General features: G+C 41.4%; 1 protein-coding gene across 1 annotated transcript in view; it reads right to left on the bottom strand.

Moving 5' to 3' along the window:
* The window catches only part of LOC135232469 (angiopoietin-1 receptor-like), a 61867-nt gene extending 49450 nt beyond the window's left edge, over positions 1–12417 (bottom strand). Inside the window, exon 1 of the mRNA XM_064291818.1 lies at positions 11683–12417. Within this exon, the coding sequence (XP_064147888.1) occupies positions 11683–11734 (52 nt within the window). The 5' untranslated portion in view covers positions 11735–12417. The remainder of the gene's footprint in view (positions 1–11682) is intronic.
* Positions 12418–12651: the final 234 nt, after the last annotated feature.

Genomic DNA, 12651 nt, shown 5'->3' on the forward strand with positions numbered 1-12651 from the left:
ATTGTTGGTTTATCTGCTAAGTTTTTAGTGTGGGTTGTTACACGCCAATCACTAGCAGGAGCCCTGGTAACACGGTGGTTAAGAACTCCACGGCTAACCAAAAGACTGGTGGTTCCAGTCCACCAGCTGCTTCTTGGAAACCCTATGAGGCAGTTTTACTCTATCTTACGGGGTCAACTATGAGTTGCAATCAACTCAACAGCAATGGGTTTGTTTTTGCTTTTGTCCAAAATCACTAAGCAATACAATGGTAAAGCTGGAATGTAAGCCCAGTCCGATTGCATAGCACGTGAATTAAGTTCTAATCCACATTGCCTTCTACTTTCTCTATTAGAGTGAAGAAACTCAGCCTCTAATGAGCTGAGTAAGTTGAGCAAAGTACTGAACTCTCTGGGCCTCAGTTTTCACACTGACATCAGCATTTCTTAAGGTGTAGAACATTACCTCCACATGACAGACAGTTTTAAAAAGAAAGAATTCTAATATTCCCCTGGAATTAGTAGTCTGTGAAGACACTCCAGACACACTGGGCTAGATGATCTTTCAAGTCCTTAGAAGTTCTAATATTCTGCTCTTCTAGGTAAGAGTTAGTGTGTGACCCCTCCAAGAAAACCTCTGCCTCCACTGCAATATTTATGAAATGAAAATCATTCCCTAATTCAGGTAATTTGGGGGGGCACATCCAGGAGAAGGCAAGGGTATCTGCGATGAAAAGACTTTCCCTACTTCCTTCAAGTCCCTGCATATGCCCCTGGTGCCTTGGGTCAGTGAGGGCAGAGAGAAAGACCTCACTCTTCTCCCACCAGATCACTCCCATGATTAAGCTCACAAAAAGGCAGATGGAAGCAGGCACCTGTCGGGATGCAGGACATCCCTCAGGAGGGAAGAAGCTATGCTTATCCGCTCGACTGCACCACCTTGCACTTACTCCCTAACCCAAGTCTGTCCTCCCACTGAAAATGTTTTTGCAGCAGGCTCTAGTTGCCAAACTCTGTACCCTGTCTCCCTACTCTGCTCCTGTCACTGCAATCATTGATGTGGCTCAACCTCCCTTGTTACTCATTCACACAACTTCAACTTACATTCTAACAACTCCCATCAGTGTCTTAATCCCTGCCCACTCAGCCAATCCCAAACCTAATTATCTTCTTCCCAACCCGCTTATCTCCTACTGCCTCCTTCAACGTACCCTATAGCATAGCCACACAGAACCACTGCATGAAAGTTTCTTACACTTTTGGTTTCACATTTTTCATGCTTTCCCCTCTGCCTAGAATCCCTGGATGGTACAAACAGTTAAGCACTCAACTACCAACCAACAGTTTGGTGGTTCAAACCTACCCAGAGGCACCTTGGAAGACAGACCTAGTGATCTGCTTCCGAAAGGTAGCCTTGGAGCAGTTCTACTCTGCACACATGGGGTCACCATCAGTCGGAGCCAAATCGATAGAACCTAATAACAACAACAAGGGCTCTATTCCTCACTCCTACTCGTGATTTTCCACACTATAAAACCCTACTGATCCTTTTCCAATGTCACCCTCTTGGTGTAACACCCATTCTCTGCCAGGATTACTCACTCCAGCTTTTGTGCTCTCAACGTATGTTGCCTGCTTCTATTACAGCAGGGCTTCTCAGCACACCAGCCTGCAAGCTGCTTAAAGGTAGATCCCTCTCTTGAATGTCTTAAATCCAATGCCTAGTAGATTCCCAGTCCCTAGAAAGGGCTTAGTCAACGTTAGCATGAGTGAATGAATATAACTGTCCTACCCATTTCCCCATTGGTGGACATTGTCTGCTGGCTTGCTGGCTGACTGCTGACCCTTTTTTGAGGGATGCCCAGTATGCACATGGGGTAAACTAGGTCTTGTCTGTAGTTTAATGAACAAATGTTCACTTTCCAGGTTTCCTGAGAGGAGTAAAATTAGAGTTCAAAACAGTCCTTTGAGACAAGTTGATCACCATGATAATGTTTCACTATGTTCACATCACTAGAATAGTATTAATTACATGTCCAAATTACTTTTCTATTACTTATTTTGACACACACACACATAGTCGTAAAAAGGACTGAGGGCAGGTTTTAAGTGACTAACTCACCTGGTTACCAGCTGTCTCCCAAGCTGCATACATTCACACATCACTTTCACAATGCTTGCTGAATTCACAGCTACCTGTACGATTATTCTACTGACCATTTTCTTTAGCTCACTCTTTTTCTACTTAGCCTAATCTCAAGCAAAAATATTCATGAAATCATAAGGTTCATATAATATGTACATATATACATATATATACATACACACACATATAAATATTAAAATGATAACTGTTCTTTCAAGCACCACATAAAATTGTTCTGAGGGCCAGCAGTAGTATATCTACCACACTTCTGCAAGCATTGGGTTACATGTAATCCAAGGCAAAACCGCTTATTAAAGCACTCCTCTGCCAGCCAGTGTACTATATCTGCTGCTGACAATATTGAAATGCCAGACACAGCTCATAGCCTTGTGAGCAAAACAAATGAGTAAACTAAGTACTATGACAGAGGCAAGCACAAGAGTGCCTTGTGTCCTACATCTTTTCATACAAAATCTTCTTAATCCCATTCCTTGCCCCAGCTGCTCATGCAGAGGCCACTTCTGAGCCGGTCTCCACCAGCTTTGCACAAGAGCAATCTCACAGTAGTTCATCAGAATCCATGTGAGAATCTCTCCCTTCCTCCGCTCGTACATCCTCTGGCAGCACTGCCTGAGATGTCTGCACTAACCCACTAGGTTCTTACATTGACCAAAGGAGGAGGATAATGATGGATGAATGCCTACCCCCCCCCTTTTATTCCTGATGGATAATTCTGGGTCTTATTTCATACGACTTATCAGAAGGTCTGCAATACCAGGCATCCGTGACAGTGACCAACCTGATAACGCATGCTTGTACTGTTTCATTCCCTCAGTCTCTCACTCTTGCTGCCTGGGATCATTTTCCAAGAAACATCAGTTAGATGACAGCACAGTGAAATGCTTGAAAGAACCCAGGGTTTGAGTTCGGGTTATCTCCAGTGTAATGCTTGTCTCCATCAATTCCTACTAAGACAGTGAGGTCGGTCAGTACCTTTCATTTTCGAGAGACAGAAACCAACTCAAAATTGCTCAAGCAAGTAAAAAAAGACAAGCTCATGTAATCGTGAGGGGCAGGGATGGATCTGGGATCTAGTACCACTGCATCCAGGGCTCAGTTAATATCAGAGTGTCAGTCCTGGCTCTGTTCTCTTTGTGCTAATGGCCTCATTCTCTCCTACCAAAGACCAACTTCCTTCAAGTGACCAGAGAAGCTGGTAGCTCTAGGCTTAATGTCCTCAGTGAAGAAAGAGAGCATCTTTCCCTCAAACTTCTTATAAATTTCCAGAGAAAAAGTTTAACTGGCACTGTTGGGTCATGTGCCCTCTGTTTGAAACAACTGCTATTGTCAAATGGACAGGACACTCTGTCCATACCCAATACCCCCCATACCGAACGTTTGGAGGGAGGGCCAGTGATTGGCAGTCCCATCAGAATCCCATGAAGGGAAAGCATGGTAACTCTTGAAAAGTGGGGATGCTAGGCAGTTCAAAACAATGGATATTGATTACATTTGTGATCCTGGGCAAGGTGCTTAACCTTTCTGAGCCTCAGTTTCTCCATCTATTAAAAAAAGATGAATATGCCTTGACAGCAATGGGTTATTGTGCAAGGTTGCACTTAGCACATGCAGGCATTCAATCTATGGTAGTCATTTTTTGTTACTACTAGTACTATTATTGTTTTTATGGATGTTTTGACACAGGGATTGGAATTTGAAGCCCATCCCAGATTCCCAGATGTATAAAGCACTTCTGTCCCCAGGGCGGGGTCCCCTTTGGCTCTGCAGCCAGACGCCTTGCACAACCCAGGCCCTGTGTGCCAAGGTTAAGCTGGTTCACCATCTTAGGCCTGCAGAGAAGTGAGTGCCTCCCCAGCCCCAGCAATGTCAATACTGCCTTCCTGACTCCGCCTATTGTATCTGGAGGAAAGCGGCCTTGCATTGTCTTCCAGTGCTCCCCCCAGGAAGCATGATATCACCCTCTAACAAAAGCGGGAAAGCTGACAGATCTACTGAGATGGGTGTGACCACCACACACCTCACGGCTCAAGCCCTGGGCAAGGGGCTGTGACAAGCAGAGAGCAAACAGGAGTCACACACGATGCCCCTCCACCTACTGCCTGACTGGTTCTTTGGCTTATCTTTAAATTTTTTCCCTCCTTTGTCACACTCCCACCATGTTAGACATGGAACTGCCAGTCAGTAGATGTATTGACATACACTGACCATCTGGCACATCCACGTGTCTGTACCTGTGCCTGCAGCCTATGGGAAAGAACATGGGGCGGAAGATGGTCAGATTCCTGAACGAACAAAAGGATGCAGTCAGCGGAGGTGGGGTTTAGAGTGAAGCATGCCCGGCTTAATCTAAAAACATTTCGCATGTGTGATTTAAGGAATAAAGTCTGGCCAGACTGGTGGGAATGGGGTTATCAGTTTAAAATTCCAGAAGTAAGGGAGGCAACTTTAGACATTCCCTTTCCTGCAGGCTGGGAGTGATGCCAGCTGATCCTCTTAACACCTCTTCCAGCTCAGGGTCTGTAATGCTACCAGTGCAGCTGGCTCTCTGGAAAACAACACACCTGCAGAGTGGGGCCCCATGCCAGGCACAGAGGCTGGCATTCTGCTGCCTCCATCTTACTGCCCTCTCTTAAAACTCTCACCTTCCTCAGTGGCCACAACACCAATTATCTAAAATCTCCAGAAAGGAGTTTGATTGGTTTTGCTTCTCTCACCACTGCTGATTCTTCATAGAATCCTTGGCTATCTCCTCTTTCTCTTCCCTTCCTTTAAATCTTGATGTTACCCAGGAGGCTTTATCATCCCAGCCTCTGCACCCTTTCTCTGAGGGTCACATCCATGATCATGACCTCACTTAGCATAAATCAAAGAATTTTATGTTCCAATCCCTTGCCCACTCCCTTCACTTGAGGTTTACCTCAGAGAGCCGAATTTTATTTACTATCTCCTTTTTCATGTAACCTCAAATTCAACATGTATAAAATATTTGTTCTGTTGCAGTCAACCCCCAATCAGTTCCTTCTGCCATGTTTCCCAGCATGCTGAATGGCACCACAATTACCCAAACCAGAACCCTGGAACAATTGTTATTCCCCTCCCTCTCTCTCAATCTTCCATATGCAACCAATCACCAACTTCTGTGGTTTCACCTCCTAAAACTCTCTCAAGACACCTCCTCATCCCCACTGCCCTCTTGCCTGGAGTGTTGGAAAGCCAAATTGGTCTCTGCCACATTAATCCATCCTCCACACTATTACCAGAATGAATTTGCCAAAATACAAATCAGGTAGGATAGAACATTAAAACACACACAGACAGTTGCCATGAAGTTGAATCCAACACATGACGACCTCATGTGTTTCAAACTAGAACTGCACTGCATAGGGTTTTCAATGGCTGATTTTACAGTAGATTGCCAGGCCTTTCTTCCGAGGTATATCTGGGTGGACTCGAACTGCCAACCTTTCAATTAGCAGCTGAGCATGTTAACCATTTGTGCCGTACCCTACTAGATTTGTCTACATGTACAGAATGAGGTACAAACTACTTAAAATGCTCTACAAGGCTCTTACAGATCTGACCTCAACCTTTATTCTTCAGACTCCATCTTAGGTTCCAGCCTTACTCAACTTCTTCAGCTTCCTCAAGCTTTCCTTGCTATTTTCATACTCCCTATAGATTGCTCCCTCTTATGGGAAGGTCTTTCTTCTCTCTTCATTTTGCTTATTTGGTTTTGAAATCATTTGGCTATGAGTAACTCATAACTACAATTGGTCATGATTTTTTGACAATATTCATGACTATTTAGGAGTTCTTGCAAAGCGAGAAAAATCTAACCTACAGATTGTTTTCAAATGCTATTAATTTTGATATTTAAGTAAATATTTATGTTTAGATTTTTCAGTTTCATTTTGTATCATTGGGGGCTGTAAAAAATTTTATAGCCCTTGAAACACTCAGATTTTGCACATATTGCTATTATATCATTTATAATATCTTATAATTTTTCTGCTTATATTTGTCTTCCCAGTAAGATGTATGTACCAAAGGGACAAAGTGACTCATCCTTTTTTGTACTCCTTATATCCAGTACAGAACTTGGGACAAAGTAAGCCCTCAGGGAGTCTTCATTTACTGAAAGGATAGACAAGTAAATGAATAAGTGAATGAATGAATGATAGGTGTGCAATAACTCAATAAATGTCTGTTTAGTTAAAGGTACACATATGTTATAGATAATATTCAACAATCTTACAATATATAACATTAAGTAAAACCAAAAAAAAACAAGCCAAACCCATTGCTGTTGAGTCGATTCCGACTCATAGCGCCCCTATAGGACAGAGTAGAACTGCCCCATATGGTTTCCAAGGAGCACCTGGTGGATTCGAACTGCCAACCTTTTGGTTAGCAGGCGTAGCTCTTAACCACTATGCTACCAGAGTTTCCAACATCAAGTAAAGGCCTGGTTAAACCTACTTTCATGACTGTATATTTTATCACTGGTTTGTAGTTTATTTTCATATCTAGGGGAGGAAATATTTTATTTTGGCACTATTTACATCAAATATTTAGCATAAGCCAACCTCGTAACATGAATAAATACTATTTGCAAGGTACATGAACTTGATCTGTTATTTTTTCAACAGTAGTTGTAATAATAATAATATTATACCAACAGCATCTTAGTCTGATACATTAAACTCTATTAAATAAAGATGTTGTTAGCTACCGTTGAGTCAGCTCTAACTCATGGCACCCTTATATGTGACAGACCAAAACACTGTCCTGTCCTGTGCCATCTTCATGATCGTTGGTGTGTTTGAACCCATTGTTTGGGCTATTGTGTCAATCCATCTCGTTAAGTGTACAGAATATTAAATACATGCATATGGAGAATAGAAGAGAAATAAAATCTGTTACCGTAGGGTTTAGAGGCTAATTGGGCTAAATCTATGTGCCCAAAGCCAAAGGGCACAGTCTGTATGATGAGAGGACTCAGAGTAGGAGAAGAACATCATTAGGAAGAGCTGACCCAGGTGAATTGCATTAAATTGTGTTTGCGAGAGTCGGATTTGGAATGATAGAGAATGTCATTTCTAAATGGATGGAACAGAATGAACAAGAACCAATAGGAAAGAATGAGTAGATAGTGGAGATGGACCTAGTTGAAACAGAAGACGCATGAGCAGGAATTAATGGATAGGTGAAGGAGGTTTTGGATAGTAGGCCAAATATTCTAGCTTGTTGAGCAGGGAGTGGCTAGCACAGATTTTGAGGATTTGGACTATGTTGAGGTCTTATAGACGGGGCCTGCTTCGATGAATAGTAAGTGGTCCTCTACGTCCTGGGAAAAGTTAGAACAGTCTTGAACTAGTACCGTGGTCCTCATAACAACACTTCTCTTTTGATTATACTTCATTTATTAGGAGAGTTCTTACTGGCTAAGCACTTTTCATGCATTATTCCATTTGCTCTTCATTAAAAACCCTGCAAATAGGTATTTTTATTCACAAAAGATGAGGAAACCATGGCTTATAGAAATCAAATAATTTGCCCACAGTCATCCAGTTGGGGCTTAAGCCCTATAGTGGCTTCAAAAGAGTCAGCATAGCAAACGTGCATGTACCTTTTTTCTCATAAGGCATTTGATTAGGCTAAAATTCATCGTAAAGTGGGCACATTTGGGTCCGCATCCAGTTTGGTTTGGTTTCACTGGGCAAAAGTCCTAGTGGCCTTTCTGAGCATTTTTTCAACTGCTACTTGGTCAGCGAGGAGCCACAGACAGTGGGGTGAAAAGGACATGAAAGGGATGGTAGTAACCATCACACTCTACTTCCTCTTTTTAAATTCTTAATAGATGATCACCCAGCCTCTGCTTGAACACTCCTCATGAGGATGACAATCCAATTTTATAAGGTTTTCCATCAATAGGAGCCCTGGCAGCACAGTGATTAAGAGCTTGGGTGCTAACCAAAAGGACAGCAGTTCAAATCTACCAGCTACTCCTTGTAAACCCTTTGGGGCATTTCTACTCTGTCCCATTGGGTCACTATCAGTCGAAATTGACTCTATGGCAATGTTTTTTTTTTTTTTTTTTTCCCATCAATAAAGCCAAATTGTCTGTCCTGTAACTCCCTTCATGCTTAGGTCTAATCTGTTAAAATACAATTCAAATGTATGTTGTCTTCTACATTGTTGTTGTTGTTGTTAGGTGCTGTCGAGTCAGTTCTGACTCACAGTGACCCTATGTACAACACAATGAAACACTGCCCAGTCCTGCGTCATCCTCACAATCATTGTTATGCTTGAGTCCACTGTCGAAGCCACTGTGTCAATCTACTCATCTACTATGTTTGATGTCAAATCTTTCAGTCTCCTCACATTCTCTGAGCATTAGAGTGAGGTGAGGTAATTACCATTTCTAATTTGGACCTTGTATTTCTACCAATGCAACCTGTTACAGCTTATGAAGCAGAGCATCAAATGTTCACTCCCGTGAATTTTGTGTATCACAAAAACTTGGGTGTCATTCACAAGAATCTTCCACATTGAACATACATAATTTATGTTTTTGAATCCAAACATACAACTTGACATTGATCTATTTTGAATTGGTATCTCTTGGTTTGGATCCACCTTTCCAGCCTACGTAAATTTATTTAATTCCTTCCTCCAACCAGTAAGCCATGTACAGGGAATAGGCAGGTTACACAATTACACATGGTTATCTTTTGAATGGTAAAGCCCCAGGAGACAAACTGATAGTGTCAGAATTCAGAGTCTACCCATCTGGATCCTCAACAAAACATAACGTAGTCCTCTGAGATGGACTTGGAAGAGTACTTTCCTACAGGAGAGATGTCTTAAAAGAACTAGACTTTTCCAGAACGTTCTTCCAGGATAGGGCTGAAAGGCAAATGGTGAGACCTCCCAACAAAGACAACCCTTGGAAGGGAGCCTTTGTGAAGAGAGCAAAACTCCTACCTTCTGAGAAAAATTTCAAGGGGTGCCTCCCATCCCAGCTTCCATACCTCTACCCTTTATTAGTCTGACTTGATACTAGCCTTTCAAGGCCAGGCCTAATGGGGAGATTCCAGCTGGGTCCACTTTCCTGACCTTATAACCACATTTTCTCTGCCACCCCAGACAAAATATCCACTGTTACTCAATCCAGGTTGTCATTTTAAATGCCAGATGAGACAGGCAAGAGGTAAGTAGGCATACAATTATAACCTTCCCACTGGATCGATGTTGATCATATAGGATATACTATGTAAAGCAGAAAGAATGGTTTGTTTTTCTGCATATACAACTCTTTAGAGAGAGCAGCCTGGTTTGGTGAGGATGGGGGAGTAGGGAAAAGGAGAATGTTTATTAGAACTTGTTTGTAAGTTGGAATTGACAATGATTCTCAGTTGGGAAGGGAATGTACCAAAGTCCAAGAAGACTTGGGGGGAGGCTTTTTGAAAATTACACACCTCCTCCAACTGTCTTATGGATCAGCATTTCTTCTACCCAAAGCCACCTTTATTGAGACAAATGGTTTTTTTTTCCCCCATTCTGTTGGTTCAGAAAAAAAGCTATGAGAAACAAACCACTATAGAGAAATAAATCCATACGCTATTAGTTCCTTGCTCCATTATTGTAGTCTACCAGTGGAATTTGGCTTGAAGAACAGACTCATCTGGCTATAGACATGATCAAACTGAATTCTTATTGTAATCACCAACGCTTGGGCATTCATGTTCATGGTGGCTTAGACCGGGAGTATAGGATTCAACACAACAGACCCATCGCAAAAGTTAACCTCATTAGTGTCACACTTCCCTTCTAACAAGAGCATCACCTCTCCTCCGGCCTTGGGCATCTTCCTGCTGAAGTCAGTGCTGTGTTTTCAGGGAACTGAGGTCTAGACACTGGGGCAACTGTTTTGGCAACATAACTTTTTATTTTGTGACTATATTGCAAAGTGCCATAACATAGTTACTTTTGAAAAAAAGTAAATTAAAACAGTAGTGAGTGTGTGTGTGTGTGCGCGTGTGTGTGTGTGTGCGCGTGTGTGTGTGTGTGTGTGCATTCTTTAATCTAAAACATATCTCAGAGCAACTGTGGTCCCTGGGGCTTTGCATAACTGTAATCCTTGGTGTGGAATCAGTTCCAGGCTTCGTGTCACTGACAAATGTGGCACCAGAACAAAAGCAACCCAAAAAAGGAACAATGATAATTATTTAGTTTAAAGGTATATATTAATACAGAAATTAACATTATTTCCACATTAATATAAACCATTACCACATAAATATTGAAATCATCTGGGATCATTTCTCATTTTCAGGATTCCTATTTTACATTCTTGGATTTTTAAAAAGGTATTAAATCCTCAATATAATTTGTCGTTGAAAGCAAACTGACAGCTGTAAAACAAATTACATGCAGCTCTGTTCTCTTAGTAGATTAATTTTGTGAATATTTAATAAAATATTTCAAACATATATCAAAAAATAATATAGCAGATGCCTGTGTATCTTTGCATCAAATTCTATTCATGTAATATAGCCTGCACCATTAAATTCAGTAAATTGTCAAAATTCATTTCTAATACCAATCAATTTTCATTACAATAGTTAGAATGTTTTCGAACCAAAGGGGACAGATTGATGGTGATTGCAACGTATTTGTGATTCGCACTTCAGTCTTGTCACACTGGGCAAGTGAAACTACAGAGGTATGCCAATATCTAGATAATCTGAGCAACGTACACAATAAATCCAAAAACATTCAGGCCAATGATTCCTGAATTTCACAACAGTTTTGAAAACTCTCCTGTGCCCAAAGACCTGTGCTACTGCCTAGACATTCACTTCATTGGGCCAATATAGACAGACTTTATGAATTACTATCTACCAAATCAGAATGGACTTGACAGCAATGGGTTTTGTTTTCTTTTCTTTTTTTTAATATATATATACCAAATATTTTTTTAAATAAAATAAAAATCACTGAACCCCAATCTACTGGACTCCATCTATAAAAATTACAAAAAGCCTAGAATTTGCTCGCTGTGATTAAAATACCACACAGATATAAAACCTTTAGAGAGAAGCATTGATAATCTGTACATTGCCTTAAGTGGTCTTGCTTAATTTTAATATACACTTTATTTTTAAAAAAATTACTGAAGATTTTCTTTGAAGCTGGTAAATCTAGATTTCTTCTTCTTCTTCTTTTTTAGATAAGAAAACCCTCCAGGACAAGGAGCAGGAAAATAATGCCATAGTAAGCGAGTCTCTTCAAATAAGGTGACTGAATTGGTCTTCCCAGTCTGTGGCAATTCAGGGGACAATCAGCCAGAGGGAAAACCAGTTCATGCCCTAGGAACCTGGCATTTCAATCCTTACGTATATGAAATGGAGAATCAGAGAGAAATGGTATCTATACCACAGCCACCCCTCATTAACCAGTACTAAGAGTTGGTAAGAGCCCAAAAGTCAGTAACTCTGTTTAAATAAATAAATAAATAAAGCCAGTCCTTACCAGAAAGGAGCAAGCTGACTCCATAGAGAACTAAGCCAGCTAAAGAGTCCATGCTTCCCCAGATCTCTCCATCCAGTTTCCACAGCTATGCATGAGGTCCCAAGGAGCCTTTCAAAAACCCAGAGATTTGTGACTTTCCATTCGCATGTTCTACCAGGTCTTGTTTACAAGTTAAAGGCAAGAAGGAACAGCACATAAGCAGGCTGTGACAGTCTCATTTCTGTCTGAGCACGGGGAGTTTTAAGTTCCTTTTTCCTGTTTCCTTTGTAGATTAGGATGGGAAAGGCTGTATCTTAAAGGCATGTGGTATCAGCAGGGCTGGGGGCACTGCAAGCCCTATCCATCTTGCAGTACATCAAAACACTTATCTGTGGCCATTGCTTCTGCTGCTGTTTTCTGCTGCTGCTTTTGCTGTCGCTGTAGGGATAGAGGAATTTTTGCTGGAAGTGTGGGTCCTGGTCAGCACTTTCAGAAACAATAGGAGTATCCTCTCATAGGTGGGAAACTGAGAATAACAAGCCCTCCACCTATGTATGGTATGCAGTGATGATCATCAGCCTTTCTCAGACCTCTAACGCTCTCCTGGGTCCACTTGGAAATCCGGACAGAGGGGCTTTTGGGTGTGGGGGGTAGTTTTTGCTTTTGTTTTCTCATTTCAACCTACATGGTTTGAACTGGAAAAAGAAGTTTTCCATGACGAGAGAACGCAACCCAAGAGGCAATTAATTTAGATAATCACCGGCGCAGTTAATGTTCAATGTAGCCATATAGAGTCCAAAATTGTCAGCTGGTTTCTTTCACACAGATGGATTATTTGTTGGCCAAGAGCCCAAAGGTACCCATGCTACTGGCTATAGCCTTAATTTTTATTAATAAATTCATTTAAAGGTCATCTAATTTTTTTTTCTTTTTTAATTTAGCATAGAAGGATTTCAGTAATGAAAAGAGCTTTATGGTTTTTGGCCAAAG

The sequence above is a fragment of the Loxodonta africana genome, chromosome 9 (genome assembly GCF_030014295.1).
Source record: "Loxodonta africana isolate mLoxAfr1 chromosome 9, mLoxAfr1.hap2, whole genome shotgun sequence".
NCBI classification, from domain to species: Eukaryota; Metazoa; Chordata; class Mammalia; order Proboscidea; family Elephantidae; genus Loxodonta; species Loxodonta africana.